The sequence below is a fragment of the Pinus tabuliformis genome, chromosome 8 (genome assembly GCF_031772625.1).
Source record: "Pinus tabuliformis cultivar Carrire ecotype Pingquan chromosome 8, CPIR1, whole genome shotgun sequence".
Taxonomy (NCBI): domain Eukaryota; kingdom Viridiplantae; phylum Streptophyta; class Pinopsida; order Pinales; family Pinaceae; genus Pinus; species Pinus tabuliformis.
This window is the reverse complement of record NC_142294.1, coordinates 724,950,202-724,973,302: the sequence shown is the minus strand read 5'-3', so window position 1 is coordinate 724,973,302 and position 23,101 is coordinate 724,950,202. Positions and strand designations below refer to the sequence as shown.

The 23,101-nt window shown below is 41.3% G+C and overlaps 1 protein-coding gene across 3 annotated transcripts in view; it reads left to right on the top strand.

Annotated features, from left to right (window-relative positions):
- LOC149237634 (uncharacterized) overlaps positions 1 to 23,101 on the top strand; it is an 80,139-nt gene that overhangs the window by 38,875 nt on the left and 18,163 nt on the right. For all 3 annotated transcript variants that reach the window (XM_089372728.1, XM_089372727.1, XM_089372726.1), the window contains one exon: positions 237 to 339. In XM_089372728.1, coding sequence (XP_089228854.1) covers positions 237 to 339 — 103 coding nt within the window. The remainder of the gene's footprint in view (positions 1 to 236; positions 340 to 23,101) is intronic.

Here is a 23,101-nt window from a genome sequence, read left to right as displayed (position 1 = left end):
ATTTACAGTGTAGTTTTCAAAGAGCAAATGATGCTGAAATTCTCAAACACTGCTTGATAGTTGATACCGGCCTAAGATTCCCAAGTCACAGATGCACAAGGTTTTTTCATATATTTTATGATTTCTTGGATTCTTTACCTTTAGGATAATTTCTTTTCTTCTTTCATTTGTGCAGTTGGTTAATAATGGAAACTTAATTGTGAATTACTAACGTGTCATATACTTGATTGTTGCAGTATCTTCGTAGAGAATTGTGAACCCTTTGCTGAAGATTTGTGGAAAACTTTCAGAATTAATGGATTGACATTCCATGGTGTGAAGCTTTGTGCGCGGTGCAAGGTCTATAAATGTTTCCTCTTAAAATGCATTCAAATGCCATCTATAGGATTTGTTCATTAACTTTATAAATATGTGTTATTATCTTCTTTTTTTAGAAAACAAGAGTTATTTCTGTATGAAATTCAAAATACAAAAGTAAAACAATTAAAAATTCCAAATTAAAATGAACCTCCCCAACGTCAGCATACTTAGGGATTTACTGCAAAAGGGCTAGCTATCGGCCTGATTTCTACCTAATCTCCTACTGTTGTTGTACACCAGTTGACCTTTATGAATGCTTGTTATTCAAGTTAATGAAACCAAATACAACTTCTAGAAATGAACAAGATGTTGGAAATACTGAGGGGGGGGGGTGAATCAGTATTTCTTACTATTTATTTATTTTTTTAATTGTTCTAGTGATTGCCAACAACCTATATAGATATGTATATGTATACACAGAACACAGAAATCAACAGCTGAATTTAATGCTTTTATTAAAACTCAAGACAGTGCAAAGAAATAAATACAATATAAGTATTAATCTGATTGTGAATAGTTGCCAAGCTCCAACTTGGACTTCAGTGAGGCTCCAACCTCCAGAGCACCAACTCTGTTTTGCAGTGGTTCTGCACTTAGGAGCACCTACCCCAATGACTTCAGCCCTGTTCAGTTCTGAGGCTCCAACCCAACCTTGGTATAAACAGGTATGCTGCTGCACTCTATTCAGCTGAGGTTGTATCACTCCTGCTCTCCTGCCTTTGTTGCTTCTGCTACCTCTACAGCCTCCGCTGTTTTTTTTGCCTCTTTTGCCTCTGCTGCTTCTACTATCTCACCCTCGGGTTCTTCACCACCATAACCACACCAACAGTTCTCTGTTTCTATTGTTTTATACATTCCCATGCCTTTGTCCATTCGTTTCCGCTTACACCGTCTCTTAGGCTTCCTCCTCAGTCGCTGTCGTTTCCTCTGACTCGCTTGATCTTTCAGCTTCCCTCCTTGATCGCTGTGACTGTTAGCTCTGCTATAAGATTAAGCTTTTGATGGGTAAGAAGCAGGTTTGGTAGTGTTGGTTGTGTTTTCAAGAGGTTCGCAACAGTTGGTTTTGTTAGCTCTGCTACAACTTCAGTGCTTAATGGTCAAATTCAGGACTGATGGTTGGTTTGTGCCGAGAAAGCAGCGCACAATTGTCTTTTCACCTTCCTCTCCTTCGGTTTCTTTACACTCTCTTAACCTCTCGCTACTTCTATTTTCCTCTAAATCCTTGATAAACCTTAATTTCCCTTTTTCCCCCGCCGTTTCTGTTTTATTCCAAAAACCCACGTAAATCCTTTTTTGTTTAGCCCTAGGCGCTAAGGTGTTAACACATATAACCGTGCACTTTTGCGAAATCATATTACCCGTCGAGGCCCTCACCTGTCACGTCAGTCGATAAACGTGCATGATTAGATCCTGTTGTCCGATCGCGTCCACCCTATCATCCGACGGCGTTCGCTAGCCCTCATCCCTCAAGCCGCGCCTGCGATAACCCCCGGGGAAAGCGGTTTCGCGCCCATCGCACGGCCATGTGTCGCAGTTTCACTAGATCGCGTGGCCATATACGGATACCGCCCATCTCCGATAGGCGGTGCGATAATCCCGCTTACCGCTTGTTTGTACGTCTCCTGCGCATTAACCTCCATGCCACTTTCCTGCGCAATAGCCGTTGGATTTGCCACGTGGAGATCTAATGACTCTCGACCACCCGTTTCCACTGCTGCTCGATGGTTTTCGGATCTGCACGGCCGCGATCTGACGACCCTCGTTTCTCCATCTTATTTCCTCCCGATGGCTCCCTCTGATACGATCACTGCCGTCGAATCACGCGATTCAACGACTGAGCTTTATCCGTGGTATATTTGCTCCTCTCGTCTCCATCTGCTCCGATGGCTTTGTGTGCTCCTCTTCTTTGGCTCTGTTTGTTCCTCTCGTCTCTATCTGCTCCTCGAATATTGCCATATTGACATCAATGACAATCTGTGTCCAACGATCTCCCCCTTTGTTATTGATGGCAATATTCTTCTGCTTTCTCCCCCTTTGACATCAATTGCAAAGGGATGCATATGGACTCCCCCTGTCAAACTGCTCCCCCTGTCCTGCTACATCTTTATGAATGAACTTGAGTGATGATAGAGAAATAACCCCCATCTTTTGACGCAGATGTTTGAATGCTTCTCGAGGAAGAGGTTTTGTGAAAATATCAGCTATTTGCTCCTTAGTACTGATATATTCCAGGACGATGTTTTGTTCAGCTACTTGTTCACGGAGGAAATGATACTTGATTGGTATGTGTTTGGTTCTTGAGTGCATCACAGGATTTTTGCTAAGACTGATAGCACTTGTGTTGTCACAATAGACGGAAATTGGTTGATCTGTACATATGTCGAGATCTTTTAGAGCTTCCTTCATCCATAGTATTTGAGAACAATAGTCTGCTGCAGCAATATACTCAACTTCGGCTGTGGATAATGATATGGATGACTGTTTTTTGCTGAGCCAGGATACCAAACAATCTCCTAGGAAGAATGCATTTCCACTAGTGCTTTTCCGATCATCTATACTTCCAGCCCAATTAGCATCGGTGTATGCAGTTACAGTCAGTGTTGAGTCCTTTGGGTACCAAAGACCGAAATCAGAAGTTCTCTTTAGATATCTGAGAATTCTTTTTATAGCTAATAAATGGGATTGTTTGGGAGCAGATTGAAATCTTCCCACCATTCCTACTGCTTGCATTATGTCTGGTCGTGTAGCTGTTAAGTATAGAAAGGCTCCAATCATTGACCTGTAATGAGTTGCATCTACTAGAGGGGAATCATCATCTTTGCTCAGTTTGCAGTTTGTGGTCATAGGTGTGCTCATGGGTGCACAATCCTCCATTCCATATTTTTTGAGCAAGTCTTTTAGATATTTGGTTTGAGATATACACAATCCTGCTCTAGTTTGAGATATTTGAAGTCCAAAGAAGTGGGACAGCTCTCCTATCATTGACATCTCAAACTTTTTTGACATGTTTTGAGAAAATTCATGGCTCATTTCATCATTATTACTAGCAAAAATCAGATCATCGACATAAACAAGAGCAACTAGTAACTTACCTTGATCTGTCTTTAAGTATAGATTGCTTCCAGCCACTCCCTTTTTGAAGCCTTGTTGTTGTAGATAGTGATCCAGTCTTGCATACCAAGCTCTAGGAGCTTGTTTCAACCCATATAAAGCTTTTTTCAACTTACAAACTAAGTCCTTTCCTGCTGTTAGATCAAAACCTTTTTGGCTGCTCCATGTAGACTTCCTCCTTGAGTTCCCCATTTAGAAATGCTGATTTCATGTCCATTTGATAGATTTTGAATGCTTTTGAGCAAGCAAATGCCAAGAACATCCTGATAGCTTCCATACGGGCCACTAGTGCAAATGTCTTCAAAGTCAATTCCTTCAATTTATGAATAACCTTTGCAGACAAGTCTTGCCTTGTTTCTGATAACCTGTCTTTCCTCATTCAATTTATTTTTGAACACCCATTTGGTTCCTATTATGTTTTTGTCCTTTGGATGAGGTACCAGCTCCCATGTCTTGTTCTTCTCAATTTGGGTCATTTCTTCTTCCATGGCTTTTACCCAATGAGGATCCTTACTTGCTTCTGCAAATGTTTCTGGTTCTATCATAGATAGGAGGGCAATGACTTTTCTCTTGGGTGTAATTGTTATCCTTCTTCGGGTCTGCACACCTTCATCTTTATCGCCAATGATCTGCTCTTCTGGATGGTGTCTTTGGACATACTTCGTCTTAGAAGGGGTATTAGGTGGTTCTCTTTCCTCTTCTTCTTCTTCTTCTTCCTCATCTATTTCTTCTTCTTTAGGTTCTTCTTCTTCAATGAGAGAGTCATCTTCATGTTCTTCAATTTCCTTTACTGGAAGATCTTCATCAACCTTTACATTAATGCTTTCCACTATTTTCTTCAGTCGATAATTGTAGCACTTGTAAGCCTTGCTCTGTGTAGAGTATCCAAGAAATATCCCTTCAGCAACCCGAGAATCAAACTTTCTTGGTGAACCATCATTTATTTTTATGAAGCACTTGCTTCCAAAGATCTTGAAGTACTTCACCGAAGCAAGTCTTCCTTTCCATAGCTCATAAGGAGTTTTATCACAATTTGGTCTTAATTGAGTTCGATTTAGTGTGTAGACAGCTGTCCCTACTGCTTCTCTCCAGAATCTAGGCTGTAAGTCTGCTGCTAATAGCATAGTTCTTGCCATTTCTTGGACTGTTCGGTTTCTTCTTTCAACTACCCCATTTTGCTGAGGTGTTCTGGCAGCCGAGAATTCCCTTTTAATTCCATGAATATTACAGAACTCACTAAACTCGTTTGATGTGAATTCTCCTCCTTTGTCTGTTCTGAGGCACTTAATTTTTGAATCTTTTTCATTTTCTACAAGGGCTTTTAGATTCTTGAAACACTCAAAATTTTCAGATTTATACTTTATGAAATATATCCACATCATTCTAGTATAATCATCAACAAATAACACAAAGTACCTTTCTCCTTGGAGTGCTTGATTTCTAGTTGGCCCACATACATCAGCATGGATGATCTCTAAGGGCTTCGATGTAGAGTGTTCCTTTGTCTTGTGGCTGATTCTGGTCTGCTTTCCATGTTGACATGGACCACATACTGCTTGATTTGGTTTGAACAGCCTTGGGATGTCTCGTACAACTTTTATCTTGCTGATATTGATCAGATTTTCGAAGCTTGTATGTCCAAGTCGCTTGTGCCACAGCCAACTCTCATGTATCTAACTCAGGTAGCATTTATTTGCTTGAATCTTGTTTAGAATGTAAATGTTGTCTGGTGTCCTCACCCCTTTTGCCACAAGTTTCCCTGAGGCAGATTTCCTTATTTCACAGTCTTTGGTGCTGAAAACAACCTTATGTCCTTGATCACAGATTTGGCTGACACTCAAGAGGTTGTGTTTGAGTCCATTAACCAACAGAGCATCTTGAGCTTTTCCTTTTCCATTGATCAGAGTAACTGATCCTTTTCTTTCAATTCTGCCAGATCCGCTTCCAAAGGACACATTCCCTTCCTTTTTGCTCAGTGAGACAAACTTCCTTCTGTCTCCTGTCATGTGTCTGGAGCACCCACTATCTATAAACCACTGGTTTCCATTATTTTGAGCATATAGAGCCAGGCCGCATTTGTCCATGCTGGAGTTCTTTCTACTCGTCTTTCTTCCTTTGAGTGGGCAGTCTTGTTCATAGTGTCCATTATTGTAGCAGAAAGAGCAAATTAGATCAAATTTGGTCAAGGGATCAAATGAATTAAAGGCTTTGATTTGTCCCTGCCTTTTGGGGGCATATGAGTTGATTATTCTATCCTTTAGCTTTGTCTTTTCACTTCTACGAGCCATACAATGTCTGGCTTGATGACCGAAGTTTTTACAGTGAAAGCAGTGTCCAAGAAAGATGGTTTTGTACTTGTTGAAGCAACCACGGTTTGAGTCGATTTTCTTCCTGGGAATTACTCCTCCCTCGTTCTTTGGATTTGCGATGGGACCTTGGTGGAGTACAGGTTTGTATTTGCTGTAGTGTCCATGTTTCGACTCCACATTCTTCTTTGGAGTAATTCTCTCTTCATTCTTGGGATCTGGGGTGCACTTTTCATCTTTTGGATTGCAGGAAAGTGCATCGGCATAGCTTTTCACATTATTCTTAGTGCTTGACCTATTCCAGACTTGTCATGTTGAGGTTTTTGATTTTTCAGAATAGTCTCAAGTATTTGAGAGCTTTTACAACCCTTTTTAATTTGCTCGAACTCCTTTCTCAGGGACACTATTTCAGTCTCGCGTTCTTCACAAGTCTCTTCCTTTTCTTTAAGCTTTGCTTCCAAGAGATCTTCTCTCCTTCTTATTTCCTCGTTTTCCACTTTGAGAGAAATGATTTTGTTCCGTAGTTTCTCATTTTATTCAATGGTACTTATTAACAGTTCATCTACATTTCCTTCCAGCCCTGAGTCATCATCATCTGCGAGTGCCATGAATAATGCTTCTTGGCTTTCATCATGATCGCTTTCCTCATATGATTTCCTTTTGATGACCATAAACTCATCCTCATCAGACTCATCTTGCTTGGAGAAGAAGTTTTTCATATTGAACCCTTTCTTTTTATGTGCTATTCTTTTAGAATTTCCTTCATCATCACCGTCATGTTTATGAGGACATTTTGCTGCATAATGACCTATTTTACCACATTTAAAACAGATAAGAGGATACTTGCCTTTACGCTTAGATCCTTTCTTTAGCTTTCGTACAAATTGAGCCAATTCGGATTCCACATCTGACTCATCACTACAGTCATTCCTTTCTTTCCCCTTCTTTGACCTTGAGGCCTTGAATGCTGCATCTTTGGAGCTTGGGCCACCTTTCCTCATTTCATAGGCAGTGAGAATTCCATGGAGTTCATCCATTTTGAGGGTATCTAGATCCTTTGCTTCTTCTATAGCGCTTATTTTGGAGTCAAACCTGTCTGGAAGAGACCTTAATACCTTTTGAACAATGGTACTTTCTTCAACTTTTTCGTCCAATCCTTTCAAGGAATTTACCACTTCAGCTACTCGGAGGAGGTATGCTGCAATATATTCTTCATCTTCCATCCTCAAACTTTCAAATTGTCTTCTGTGAGTTTGAAGCTTTGCCTTTTTGACTTTTGAGTCTCCATCGTACAAGCCAACTAGCTTCTCCCACATTTCTTTGGCCGAGGTACAGTGCATGATTTTTGTAAACTCGGAATCAGTGATTCCACTAGTGATGGAGTTCATGGCCTTTGCATTTGCGATGTAGGCTTTCCTCTCGTCTTGGTCTGTTGGAAGAGTGGAAGTAGTTTTGTATTCATTTTGAACAAAATGCCAAACTTCAGGTCCAAGGGACATTAAGTAGTAAGTCATTCTTTTCTTCCAGAAACCAAAGTTAGTGCCATCGAACAAAGGAGGTCTTCCTGATGCTTCGTGGTTTCTCATCATGGTTGCGGATCCTTCTTCAAGCTGTTAGGCTAGTATGAAGAAGCCTGCTCTGATACCAATTGTTGGAAATACTTGGGGGGGGGGTGAATCAGTATTTCTTACTATTTATTTATTTTTTTAATTGTTCTAGTGATTGCCAACAACCTATATAGATATGTATATGTATACACAGAACACAGAAATCAACAGTTGAATTTAATGCTTTTATTAAAACTCAAGACAGTGCAAAGAAATAAATACAATATAAGTATAAATCTGATTGTGAATAGTTGCCAAGCTCCAACTTGGACTTCAGTGAGGCTCCAACCTCCAGAGCACCAACTCTGTTTTGCAGTGGTTCTGCACTTAGGAGCACCTACCCCAATGACTTCAATCCTGTTCAGTTCTGAGGCTCCAACCTCTTGGGCTCCAACCCAACCTTGGTATAAACAGGTATGCTGTTGCACTCTATTCAGCTGAGGTTGTCTCACTCCTGCTCTCCTGCCTCTGCTGCTTCTGTTGCCTCTACAACCTCCGCTGTTTTTTCTGCCTCTTTTGCCTCTGCTGCTTCTACTATCTCACCCTCGGGTTCTTCACCACCATAACCGCACCAACAATTCTCTGTTTCTACTGTTTTATACATTCCCATGCCTTTGTCCATTTGTTTCTGCTTACACCGTCTCTTAGGCTTCCTCCTCAGTCGCTGTCGTTTCCTCTGACTCGCTTGATCTTTCAACTTCCCTCCTTGATCGTTGTGACTGTTAGCTCTGCTATAAGATTAAGCTTTTGATGGGTAAGAAGCAGGTTTGGCAGTGCTGGTTGTGCTTTCAAGAGGTTTGCAGCGGTTGGTTTTGTTAGCTCTGCTACAACTTCAGTGCTTAATGGTCAAATTTAGGACTAATGGTTGGTTTGTGCCGAGAAAGCAGCGTGCAGCTGTCTTTTCACCTTCCTCTCCTTTAGTTTCTTTACACTCTCTTAACCTCTTGTTGCTTCTATTTTCCTCTAAATCCTTGATAAACCTTAATTTCCCTTTTTGCCCTGCCGTTTCTGTTTTATTCCAAAAACCCACGTAAATCCTTTTTCGTTTAGCCCTAGGCGCTAAGGTGTTAACACATATAACCGTGCGCTTTTGCCAAATCATATTACCCGCCGGGGCCCTCACCTGTCACGTCAGTCGATAAACGTGCATGATTAGATCCTGCCGTCCGATCGCGTCCACCATATCATCTGACGGCATTCGCTAGCCCTCATCCCTCAAGCCGCGCCCGCGATAACCCACGGGGAAAGCGGTTTCGCGCCCATCGCACCGGCCACGTGTTGCCATTTCACTGGATCGCGCGGCCATATACGGATACCGCCCATCTCCGATAGGCGGTGCGATAATCCCGCTTACCGCCTGTTTGTACGTCTCCCGCGCATTAACCTCCATGCCACTTTCCTGCACGATAGCCGTTGGATTTGCCATGTGGAGATCTAACGACTCTCGACCACCCGTTTCCGCTGCTGCCCGATGGCCGTCGGATCTACACGGCCGTGATCCGACGACCCTCGTTTCTCCATCTTATTTCCTCCCGATGGCTCCCTCTGATATGATCACCGCCGTCGAATCACGCGATTCAACGGCTGAGCTTTATCCGTGGTATATTTGCTCCTCTCGTCTCCATCTGCTCCGATGGCTCTGTGTGCTCCTCTCATTTCTATCTGCTCCTCGAATATTGCCATATTGACATCAATGACAATCTGTGTCCAACACAAGACCGAGTCTATCACTAATCCATTTTTTCACCATCAACTCCCTTTAGTGAAGATAAACTACCATCTTATTATTTGTGTCTTCTTCTATATAAATGTGAGCACGTTACATAAATCATTCAATCATGATCTAAAATCATGTGCTCATCTGTGAATGCTTGCGTGGATGTAAATGTTGGGTCATTTTGGGGCTTGAGATACTACACTCAATATCCACTCAGAACCTTATCTGCATATCAAATCCAGGTGTGTACATTTCCAATGACAATTTCAACTCTTCAGCTCCCTGAAGACAGTTGGATCAGTTTTCTGTATTTTCTGATATCTGGCTGCTAAAAGGCTAAAACCAGACTATTGAAAAGTAAAAAGCTGTAATATATGCACTAACTTTACTCACACTTCTCCATAAAGTAAAATTGTGAAAACTGAATTACATACTTGCTGAAATCACAGAGGAAAAATTCTGAAATAAACAAACCAGAAACCAAAACGTTGAGAAGGGGATGGATTGTCCCATGTCATGATGGGGGCCCATCCAGTTGATGATCTATATTAGATGCACCAACAACAGGACAGTTTTTATCAACACAAAGGTTGTTAAGCCAAAAACATGTATCAGAGCCTACCCTTCTCTACATTCCAAAGTGGAAGTGGAGGGTTAAAAACTATGTTGCATTGGTTTTTGGGATGGGGACCAGTGGGGATGGGGCGACACATCCAGGAGATGGCAAGAGTGCACCCCCAATTTTTTTAGGAAATAGCGGGTTGGGGACTACAATATATATATATATATATATTTACTGGTCAAGTGACATTCCATTATTATTTTCTAGACATGAGCAAAACGTAGTTTAGATTGAAGAAACTTAGGTGTAACTATTTTCAATTTGCAATAAGGTCCATGAATGGTTTATGAAGTCAAGAACTGTCTATAAAAAAAATTCTTTGTCATATTTCTTGTAAATGATGATAATGTTAAAACTTAAAAAGCATTCCCTTCTTAGTAGGTGTTAGGTTCATGTTTCAGATTAAGGTGATTGAATAGGAATTTTTCAAACATTTAGTGTCCAATCTGAGTCATTACTATCGCATTGTTTTCACAATGCTTAAGGTTGGGATGGTGGAAGATGTTGATTTTCTAGTGCAATCAAGACTAGTACAATTTTTCAAATTGATAACTACTTCCAATGATACAATTAGTCTTCTTACAATATTCCAATCATTAAGCAGTTATACATGAAAAATTTCAGCCATTCACTTTCTTCAATAGAGCAATACAGATAATGGTAAACAGGACAACAAGAGACAAGAGACACCAATATTTAGGCTAGCAGCAAAGGCAAAACCCACAATGGGAAAACCCAACAAGTCTTTCCTTATGAGAGAGAATTCAATTCATCAAGAGTACATCAGAATATTCCAAACAAGATTCCAAATTCTGACCTCAATATTTCCAAGTCAAACTAGTCAACTAAGAGAGAAAATAGTCAACTCTGGTCAAAGTCCAAGTTTGCAACAGAGGGGATGAATTTTGGCCTAAGGTAGTGTTGATAACTGGTAGCATCGGATGTGCTCTAAGCCTCAAAATTTGCCGGGAGGCTTGGACACATGTATTCCACAATACCCAAAAATCGTTTTGGGAAATTCCACCTGGAGATAGTTTTATTAAAATAATTAATTATTTTTAGTGGGCGCCTAAGTCTAAACTTAAGAAATTAAAATAATTAAAGGGTATTAATCTAACTGTGGGTGAAACTTCTAGAAGAAGACGAGGATCAAGCCAAAATGATCTGAGCCTTTGATTAGAATCTAATCTGGGCCATTGGTTCTCAACAGAAGGATTATAAGAGGAGGCTTGATGGCATTTGGAAAACACATCTGTGAGAGATCAGGAGATCGAATTTCTCAGAGAGGGCAGTGCAGCAGTTGCTAGAGAATTGATTGAGGAGATTTCTTGCAGCAAGGGCCAGGGATAGTTTTCGGGGGAAATTTTTCCAAGACCAGACAGTACAAGGAAGAGAGGGCAAAGAGACGTCTAGAGAGGCTGACACTGGGCTACGCAGAGCTACAGAGGGAGATCGAAATTCAGTTGAGGATCAGTGAGGATCTAATGCTGGAGCTGGGGTGTGAGACCAAGAGGCCTGAGAGTTGAAGTTTCTAGCCAGTAGAGGATCAGAAGGAGGTGTAGCGCAGTCCCAACTGCAGTGACGCAGCACTGTGCAGAGACTCTGTAGAGGCAGCGCAGAGGCTCACCTCCAACGCAGATTAGTGTTGGTTCTTCCAGTGACAGGGTGAGATAATATCACAACTCTTTTTGTCCAGTTTCTCTCTGTATCGGATAGCTAGTTGGGCATCCAACGAATTGTATTCAAAAAACTACTGCTTAATAATACAAACCCTCAACTGCTGCACTGGTTTTCCCGCATTGGGTTTTTCCGGGGACATTTGTCCAAAAATAACTGTGTAGATGTGTGTGATGTTTATTTCTCTCCTGTGTTGTATTTAGTTTCCACAGTTTTTATTTGTGTAGGTTGCAGTGTATTTAATTCGATATTTGTCATAGCACACAACAAGTAAATTGGTTAATTGAATTAACAATTAGAAGAATTAACATCAGTTACTGCAGTAGGAATCGGGTAACTGATTTTTCACATGGTATCAGAGCACAGATCATGAGCAGAAGAGCTCAAAAGCAGAAAGGAAGATGAGTTCGAAATTACTGCGGAGGCAACAATTCAAAACCATAGTAGGCAGTGCAGTCCTTGGGCCAAAAGGTCAAATTTTTGAGGAGAAATCGATTTCTCTAAGTGAGTCGACAGAGAAATTCGATTTTCAGATCAAAGCTTTCCAGAGGCAGAAGGGAGCAACGTATTTTTCCTTGCAAAGTAGATATTCAGCTAGGACGCAAATATTTTGCAGCATTTGCTAGCAGAATAACGTCAGTGGGAGAGAGAGAGAGACATTGTTGAGGGAATTCTTCTTCAGAGGACTTCTAGCCAAGACCATGATTAAATCCTTCTCTTATAATCATGGTCAGAGGACTCCCAGCCAAGATCATGATTAAAGGTGAGAATTCTTCCTCTTGTAATCTCTCGTTGGGGAACCAACGACCATGATTAAATCCTCATAAAAAGCTTAGGTCACTTCTGAGTTGATCCATGTAAATTTCTAGAGAATTCTCACCTTTCTCAATTAATTCCCTTTAATTAATCAATTTCCCTAAGTTAAACTTAGGCATTTTTTAATTATCGAATAATTAATTTAATTGCGCTGTCTCTATGTGGAATTTCCAGAAATGATTTTTGGGTTTTGGAGATCTTATTGTTTTAGCCTCTCCACAAAGTTTGAGACTAGAAGACCATCTGATACTACAAAAACTAACACTTTGTGCCCTCACAGCCACTTGGGAGCACCACAGGTTATTTGCTTGAAGATTAAGGGGCCACCCCATTTATCATTGTTGTTGGAGCCCTCCTATTCATTATGGCACATGAGGGACTCAATTTGGCCTTCGAACATCCCTCTTAGCTATTATTTTATCGTTTCAGCCTTCTTGAGAGGCTTAGCATTCACTCTTGAGATATTTGGTGGGCTTGTCACCAATTTTTATTGTTATTTTGCACATTAGAAGCATTTTAGGAGCTTATTAGGCAATACCAATTCAAATTGTTAGAGGCTCATATAAATATAAGTGAGGCCTCATTTGTAAATTATCATCACTTGACTTGGATTAGCTCTTTCTAAAAGAAAATTTCGCATTTTTTCTTGGTTTGTCGAGATCTCTTGATGCATTTCGATATATTTGGAGCTGAAATTTTCGTTCTCTTGGAGCCATCTTCTGGATTTTGGATTTGGATATATCTCTTTTTGTCTTGTAAGTATTCTTTTTAAATATACTTACATAATAATGTCTAATATGTGGAAATTATGCAACTAGCTATTGTTCTTTCATGCCTAAATTGTTGAATATCATTGTAAAAGAATGTTAGATTGCAAATTTGTGCATGTTACTCATTGATAACAAGTAAACGAATGTTCCTAGTGGAGTAGGACTCTTTTTATTTCCATGAAAGTCAATAAATCTTGGGTGGGTAAATGTTAGAGAGTGCTTGCTAGGGCATCATTTTCTAGCCTCCTTGAAGACAATTTTCGCCAGATTTCGAATCGGATAGACTCCATAGCCCAAGAACAAGGCATTTATCTGAGAAAATTTGGTGATCAACCCCATTTTCGTCTTCTTTTTCTCCTCCCAAAAATTCAGTCTCTCACCTAGACATCTTTGCTAGGGCATCATGTGAATTTCTCTAGAAATTCGAAGGTAGAAAGATTTTCTTATATAGATAATACTTGTGATTCTTTTATCTTTATGTTTTCCTTTTATCTTTTAGTTCATCAAGCAATTACCAAAACAATAACACAAGGACAACAGATGTAGGCAGACAGCTAGAGAAAAACCCCTATCTAGGGGAAAACCTAATCAACAATTCTTCCTTAAATAGTTTCTTGAGATAATCCAAGACTCTTTGACCTAGACAAAGACTCCATCCACACCAAGTCAACTCTCAATCCTTCTTACAGATGATAACTCTTCAAAGGCAACTTCGACCTAGCAGCTTCGACCCAGTAGTAGCAGCAGCAGCAACTTCGATCTCCCTTGATACACCTCAGAAGTGAGAGAGAGTTGGCCCAAAATTTCGATCTTGGTGTCTTCTATCTTCATCCAAAAACTCGCACTCCTTTCCAGCTCTTCTTCCAGACCATTTTCAATTTCACACTTCCCAACTTCCAGCTTCAGATATCGAACTGTGTGAGAGAGTGGATTTCTCCAAATGAATTCGAACTGTCTTGTGTGAGGTCGAATTACCCTTCTTGAGGCCGAATTGATCTTTTGTAATGTCCCAAATGAGAAAAAATTGGAACACTCACTTCACACAAAATTACCATTCACTTAATTTCATGTGGGTTACGACTCTGTACAATTTTTGCCAAGAAACATAACCAAAACACCGGAAATTGATAGAAACAACGAACCCATAAATTATATGGCAATCTCACTAAAAATAACACAACATGGGGAACAATGAGAAATGCAACAACAAAATCTAGCTTTATTATATAGAAATATATGTCAATGCAATAGCTAGGAACGACCCTCCAAGATATGTAATAATACTAATACCGGCCTCCACACTGAAACAGGAAATCAATCACTACACCAGTGGATTCTGAATGAATCCACCAAGGGGAGATGGGTGCTTGTCTAATCCCTCTAAATCACCTGAGGGTTTTTGTCCTGGGGCTACCAATGCAGTAGAGAACCGGGTTCTCAACCTCTCATACAAGAGTCAATAACAAATCCAAGATGTCTGCAAATGACCTCCCCCTCCTCTTTTATAGATCTGATGGATAGATCTCCAAGCCTCTAGAAGCATCTTATTTTATTATTATTCTAGAAGCTCCTCCATTGACTTTATCTTAAGTGACCTTTTAATTTTATTTTATTTCACTTAAGTCACTTCTGGCCCATTTTCTCCAATTAATTATTTTTCCTTAATTAAATGATTAATTAAAGTCATTTTTAACTAAGGAAAATGGTAAATCACCCACCATACTCTCTTCAGCCACTGGAAGTCACTTTTCAGGATCCCATCCTGTAGATCTTCTCGTTCCAGTTCCAACGAGCTATTACACTGAGGTGTTCCATCAATTAATCTACTCGAAATGCCACCTCGAGCATAATTAATTAAGTTATGCTAATAATAACCTCGTTTTACAGGAATTATTAGAAAGTCACGGAACCAAAAACAAGATGTGTGGAACTGATCATGATGAATAATATGCCAAGAAAATGCCATCTGACCCCATAAAAACTCTTCAAAACTCCATCAAGATCCTTGATGACATAAACCTGCTCCACTAACCTGGCCATCCCTTGCCCTAGAAATCCATCCTAGCTGTACTATGGAGAAAAATAAAAATGGGGACATTGCAGTCCTCCCGCCCCAAGATTGCTTGCCCTCAAGCAATTCAAATCTGTGGACCAATCTAGTGGCCCAATGCAACTGAGACCCAATGCCCGGATCCCATACGAACTATTGGGTGATGCCTTGCTCCTGTGTCAACCCACCATAAACGGACCCCTTAATGCCCGGATCCTAGACTAATCTCTGACTGAATGTAATGTTCCTAAGTAGGAATACAAGTGATATATGAGCATACAATAAGTTCAGCGAATAGAAAAACGAAATAGACATTTACCCATGAAAATGCTGGAAATAAGGTACTGCTGAGCCATTTTATTACTTCTGCAAGAGAAAAATACAATAGTAAATAGAATGGTGCACCTGGGCTTGTCTCAAGGGACAAGCATGACCAAACCCAGGCGAGCAATAGCCGAACTGAAGGCTGCTGCACCATTCTGCATTGCGCTACCCAGAAAATTGCTCTTTCTGCTGACTTCGAATGACCGGAAACACCACTTCTCGTGCTCAGAAAATTATGAGATTCGAGTTCCTGACTCCTTGGCCTAAACCTAGAAAATCCCACGAAGGAATTTAACTGGTTCAGACTTTTGAAATTCGACCCCCAAGGAGCCCAACTTTCGCTGCAACTACAAATACAAAACTCGGCCTGCTGGATTCTGAATGTAAAACCTCCTGGAAAGTGTCCAGAAATGCTGGGTTGATCCCTCCTACAAATCTCCTGACTTCCCGGATGAGTTTCCAAGTTGTAGCACTTGCCCCCAAGTCCCACGAAATTACTGGACTGGCCCTCTGTGCTGTCTCCCAGACCTGGAATTCAAACTGCTGGGTTGCTGGCTTCTTTGGTTCCAAAAATCTCAAGAAATGTTGGCCTAATGTTGTCCTTCAGATTCCTCGGCTCTCTCGGCTAATGGCTGATCTACTGTGGCTCAATCCTCTTCTACGTATTTTCTTGGTGGCCTAGAAATACGCATTTCCTATGTGTGGTTGAATGATGGTGCTGTAGCAAACTCCCAGATCTCCTGAAAATGATGATGGAACTGCCTTCCTAGGGAAGGCACTCAAGGTCCCCCGAAGGTAAGGTTGAATCTCCCGCTTGAGAGATTCGTGGTTGAACAACTAGTTGTCTCAGCTAATCAGCTGAGCGAACAGTCAAGTAAATTCGATTTGCAAGGTGAATGAATGATGCAAATGACAGCCTCCTCCTCTTTTTATCTTCATGGGCCTTCCTTGCCTCATGTTGGCCCCTCCATTCAACATTTCGAATTCCCTCCTAGCCATTCAAATGGCCTAGTTCGAACTCCCATGTGGGTGGCCCCCACCTTCCACTAGCAACCAAATTAAGTCGAAATCTCTCCTAATACCCTAAGTTGAAACTGCTGGGTCCTTTTCCTTAGCCAAAAATATGCAAAAATGTGTAGAGATACCCTGCTACAAATGTGTTTGAGAAGGGACATGACACTGAGCCTGTCATCAACAAATCCTCTTGGATCACAATGCCACCAAGAACAAGTATCAAGGCTCCAAGACTGTTGTTGTGCTAAAACTCCAACCACGAATGTTGCTCCATCCACGTTGTACCAACTCATCACCTCTCTCCAATCCAACCCTTGGCATAAACCAAGGGCAATCTCATCATACTGATGTTTCGTTGAAATACTGATGAGTGGCCAGCCTACATCCTGCTACCAACTGAAGCATGTAATATCCCTCACCTCTAAGGGCTCCTGCAGTATACTGCTCCCGACTAAAAATTATACTCCATCAATAAGGTACTAGCTCATGATCTCTTGCCAATCCAATGCAATGACACCTATGCAAGGAACAAGTCTACTAGGCTAATATGGGTCCCTGCTCAATGGATAATGCTCTATCCAATCAATCAACCAGATTTGTATAAGGAAATATTCCCCTCTCACTATAATAGGCAAAAGTGGGCAAGATGTGCTACAAGCCCTATATATGTACTCTTGGAGAGGGTTGTTCCCTGAAAGTCCTTCAGCTCTGCCAGCTGCCTGTACATCTACCCGCACCTCATCAATGGGTCGGCCCAAAGATGGATGCACCACCATGTCCAACAACTCCTGCCGTCCACTAGCCTCCTGCAAAACTAACTTGTCAATCCCCAACACCTCTTGAGGACAAGTGTCTCCAAATACGACCTCCCTGGAGGGTGCCTGCACATTTTCTTGCTCCACTCCAATGGTTGGCCCCAAGGGTATCTGCTCATCCTCCATAATGGGCTAAACATGAGCCACTAGCTGACTCTCTGAAAATGGCCCATGTCGCACATTGTGTGTATCAACTGTCTCATGCTCCTCTACATGCTCTCTATACTGAATCATCAGTCGCTCATCTGCTTCCGGATCTCCTTCCCTCATGGGAACAATCTGTTGCTCATCATACTCCTCTACCGCACATGGATGCATATCTGGGCTACTGTCATTAACTCCACGACTGCTCGTGCTCCTCAAAGGTATCATCGTATGAACCCATGGACTCGTCTGAAGAAGAATCCTTACCCTGATGGTCAGAAGGAATCTCCATCTGCTCTACCTCTGTCATCTCCTCAGTGTCACTCAAGCATTAGTGGTCAGGTCCTCAAGGTCCCCTGCAGATGAAGCAAAGTCCCTTCCTCCTTAATTCATTCCTACTGCATGATCCTCCAAACTTGAGTAGCTCCTCCTTGGTCAACTGTCTCTTGAACAACCCAATGTTCTGCTCAACCAACCTTTCAGCTAGCTCATAAGAAGCAGGTGAGACCAACTGTTCTCTCCTCCAGACATACAACAATCGAGACTGCAACTCCCGACAAATGGCATCATGACCTCTCATGCATGATGATAAGATGGACTGCATGTGTGCTATGACTATGTCAAGATGATGTTTCCTAATGCTGAAGAAGCATTGGAACATCTGCAAGATTAGACCATCACACTCTAGATCAAACATGATTTCATAGGTCCTAGTCATGGCCATAACTCCTAAAATATCAAGCTTCTTCCCAAAGGTAGAGCTTGCACTGTTGTCCAAGTCTCGGGAAGTTTCTATCATCAATCTGAAAACTCTCCTCATAACATCATCATTGTAAGGAACTATAAGGGCGGTTAGTCTCATGATGTTACTGAGACAAGATACAACTGGAAGTCTAACCCCTTCACAAGGTTTCTCCAAAAACTTGTGTTGTATGAGAGCATGCATAGCTAGTTTTAGAGCGCAAATTAGTTTCTTCCCTTCTAACTGGCTCACTTTGGAAAGGAGTGCATCTAGTTCATCAAGTTTGAAAAGAATTTTCCATGCGACCCTCATGTGCTTCAAATCTGTCCCAAGTGAAAATATTTTGTGCCCTATTTCCTACCCCTTCTGTACATCCTTTGGTTGTTCTCTCTGAAGAATGGCATGGACCCCTTTTGAGAAGGGTCTGTTGTTTTGTTTTGGTTTTTGGTTTGGATTGCAGTTCATTGATGTATTGTTGTGTTGCTTTATGAGGTAGTTTTAGTACTCCATTGTTCAAGAATCAAAAGCAACCAGACATCAACATACAAGACTTTGACTAACATCACAACAAAAGTATACAATGATAATATAGCGATGTGACTAGCTGTTTCAACATATATACCCTAATACATGACATCCCATACATCACTCAATAATTCAGGACGTGTGATGATTAGACCACATTACAAGGCTTGGTTTATGAGGAATATTTTGATGCAATGATGTAAGATTCTAGTAAGGAAATCTTTCCAAATATCACAATTTTCTGAGTTTTCAGTGAACCTTTTAGACAAACATGTCACAAATGCAAGATTGTGGGTGAAGTGTATTTATTGCTGTAGAATATGAACATACCAGGACACACAAATATGAAGAAACTAATCCCTAACTAGTAACTTCATAACTCAGAAAATTGGGGATCAATATCATAGTTGAGTTTGCACAGTGAAAGGAACAATGGAACCTGTTTGGGGCCTTGTTGAGTGCCTTGTTGAAACATTCATCCTTATTTGTAGCCAAACACTGTTATACGCAACATCCTGAAGCCACAGTATTATATGTAGCCCAAAATATGCAAACCTATCCAATCCACCAACTTGACTCTCTTCCCCAGATGATGGTCTTTGCCTTAGAATATGCCACACGGCTAATCATAGAAATGGGACTTGTTTTAGCATAGGCCGTAGTGTCCTTCCAAATCGTACCCAACAAAAAGAGGAATGTATGCCTTCGGTCCTCCTCGGCAAGAATTCAAAGTTACCCGAGCAAAATCATTCTTCAGCACATGTGAATGGAAACGTTGGAATCTTTTTTATGCTAATTCTAGAGCGAGTATATCAATTACACAGTCAAGATACACAGTTGTTATTTCTCCATTCGACAACAACACGAGCACACCAATCCCTCTTTCATTCTTGCTTGCAGACACAAATTTGTATTTAATCTTTGTGTGCAACAGGAATTTTCCCACGCAAACATGGTCGTTGCCATCAGATAATCTCAGGATTTGGGCATCTTTAACTGATTGCGCGACTTTGGAATTGGCGCTACAAGTCATCGAGAAATTCGCAATCTTCACATCCAACAATTTACGCCTCTTCGATTGCCAAAGCTCAATCAAAGTCGCCCTGCCAGATCATACAATCCGTCACCAAATTTCTTTGGTGTGTGGATGATCCCTGGCCAGGAAGACACTCTCACATCGCCCGATTCAAAATGGCACAAACTTCTGATAAAATTTAGCAACCGAGTCGGCACCAGACAATTCATGGCCACACCTAGGGGAAAATGTGCCTCTGTTTAAGCAATTCGACTCGGCTCCCCTCACATGCTTTTCAACCCAAGTGCATATATAATTCTCCACCCACGAATTTGGTTCCTAACAGAGGCAGCTTCTAGAATAATTTCGGTCAAGAGGAATTTCGATTCCGCAAGCGGAAAGTCTATCTTGACCTCCCAATAGAAATCGTGCCTACTAACAGTGAACGACTCATGGCCTTGCAAATATTGAATCGGCCCCTTCACGAAATTTAATTTTGGTCGGTCTCAAGGTGATGACTCGGCCCAAAAAAAGTTTTCCATGGCTCACGCTAATAATACTCCATGCCTCCATTAACCTTTTGATCTGGATTTAAACAGGAACGCAACAAATTACAGAGATAACCATATACACAGAGATGCAGCGGAAATAATACTTCATTTCATTAATTGAAAATACTGAAAATATGCTTACAACCAGAAATGGAAATAAACCAGCTAGGGCGATGGTAGCTTATCTCTGAGAAGAGATGTGATGGCTACATGCCTCTGAACTGTGTTACAATGAGGCTCGAAGGCCTATTTATTGTTGAGAAACAATGGAAAACCCTTAACATTCCAAAACCTAACCCTAGGAGATGAAACGCCAAACTGTGGGCCCCGTTTGGGGTAAATTGGTATATCAACTTCCCGGGGTCGTATCTTTGGCATATGATCTCCGTTTGACGCATACAATAGCTCGTTAGAAAGATCTATCCGAGCACTACCATTGTTGGAACGGGAAACGTCGGTCCATTCCATGGACCCATGTTGCCCCCGGATTCCCCAAAAAACGTCGTTTAGGGCCTCAAAACGGCTCCGGAAGTTCAGGACCCGAAAAACTGCTAAAAATAGTAAGTTGTGCTACAATTAAGGAAACTGAAAATGCTGAGAAAAACAATGGTGGGGGTCTAGGTGGACTTGGCAGGTGGCCACCAATATCCACCTGGATCACCTTTGTTTGGCACCAAACTGAGCTACAGGCGCACACACTACTTCGCAACTACTGTCACTGGATCGATATATAATTTCCTCCTACAGTCAACGCAGCGTCCATGTACTAAAGTGACCGCTTGATGTCTCAACCCAGACTCCTTGACTCAAACCTTCGCCATGTCGATGTCAATGGCATGATGAATTGCTCTGCATATAGTTCCATCAATTAGATCCATGTGCAGTCACTAGCATCTGGAGAATTCGGCTGTCTCAACTTCGACTCAACAATTGTGCAACTCACAGCTTATGCGTTAAGATAATACAACCGCCGAATTGGCCCTATCTAAATAACACGAAATTTAGCTATAACAGTCGCACCATATGCAACTACTGACACAACACCAGAGCAACTTCAACAGATGATTAGATTCATCCTTCACTTGTGAGATGGGCCCTTCGGTCTTCGAATTTCATATGCGGCTTTGGGGTTTCATACATCCGCTCTTCAAAATTATTTCAAGGCCCTCATAAAAATTAAAACAACTTGGCTTTCGACTTTCCAAATGCAATTTTAATACGGCCATGGCTACAAGAAAGCGGGTTTCGACTTCTCCGCCAAATTCTTCAACAATAATAGTTGCAACTGAAAATTGAAAAACCTGCAGGTTGAGCCAAGACCAAGGCTCTGATACCACTGTAATGCCCCAAAGGAGAAAAAATTGGAACACTCACTTCACACAAAATTACCATTCACTTAATTTCATGTGGGTTTCGACTCTGCACAATTTTTGCCAAGAAACATAACCAAAACACCAAAAATTGATAGAAACAATGAACCCAAAAATTATATGGCAATCTCACTTAAAATAACACAACATGGGGAACAATGAGAAATGCAACAACAAAATCCAGCTTTATTATACAGAGCTGAAACCATGTTGGAAAATAAAAGATATTATTACGGTTTGATTCTCCTTTCTTGATAATTACTTGTGAGTGTGTTGGCTTCTTTTACTTATTTATTATCTTATCTTTCATCAAGCAATTATACACATATGAAGATTCCAAAAACAAGAGACACAAGATATAGGAACATGCCAGGGAAAAACCCCCCTCGAGGGGAAAACCCAGTCAAGATAATTCTTCCTTTCAATAGTATTCTTTGAAACTCTTTATCCTGGACCAAGACCAGACTTTCCCTCCACACGATGTCAGCCTCCAAGATCTTCGACCCCTTCCAGCATCTTCGACTAGGAAGCAACTTTTGGCAACAACGAAATCTTAGGAGACTTCGATTGTTGATTTGGGGTAGCATTGGATGTGCTCTAGCCATGAAAATTGGTGCAGAGGCTAAAGCACATGAGAGCTCCAAGACCCAGAAATGGTTTGGATAGATTGTACCCGGTTTGGGAGATATTAAAATAATTAATATTTTTAATGGAGTTCCTAAGTCTAAACTTAGGAAAAATAAAATATTAATGGATATTAATATTAAACTAGGTTAGAAGGCTCCAAAAGTTATGGATCAAGCCAAATCTAATCTTAACCGTTGATTAGAGATTTAATCTCGGCCATTGAAGGCCAACGAGAAAAGTATAAGAGGAGGCTTGAGGGTCAGTTGGAGAATACACCAGAGTGATCAGTCATTCATTTTGTTAGAGCAGGGTTGCTAAGCAAAAGTGAATCAGTGATCAACAGTGAGGGGCAGTGGGTACTGGGCAGAGAGGCAGAGACAGTGCCAAGAGACCAACACAGAAGTAGAGAGCGAGAGGCAGCAGCCAGTGCAGGCCACATAGAGCCCAACAGAGACAACGCGAGGCCAGAGGGACTGCGTCATCCACGCAGAAGGCTGCAGGAGTAACGCAGAGGGTCACAGAGGCTGCGCAATGCCTTAGAGGGCTGACGCAGAGGGTCCTGGGGCTGACGTAGTGCAGCAGGAGGCTGACGCAGAGGCCAGAAGGGCCAACGCTGAGCTTCAGAGTCAACGGAGAGGGTTACGTGGGACAGGTTTTCTGAATCCCTGTTTCCGAATAGAGAGGTATTGCTGCCTTGTAATTTTTCTCTGTTGGGTGAGCCGGTTAGGCACCCAGTTGTACTCAACCGGCTTTCCCGCATTGGGTTTTTCCGTGGACATTTGTCCAAAAATAACGGTGTCACTTGTGTGTTTGTTTTCTTTTAGTTGATGATCTGTAGATGTTGTGAGTCGCAACTGTATTGTGTTTATTTCGGTATTTAAATGTTTTAAATAACTTGTTCAGAATTTACAAGTAGAAGAAATAAACCAGCAGAATAT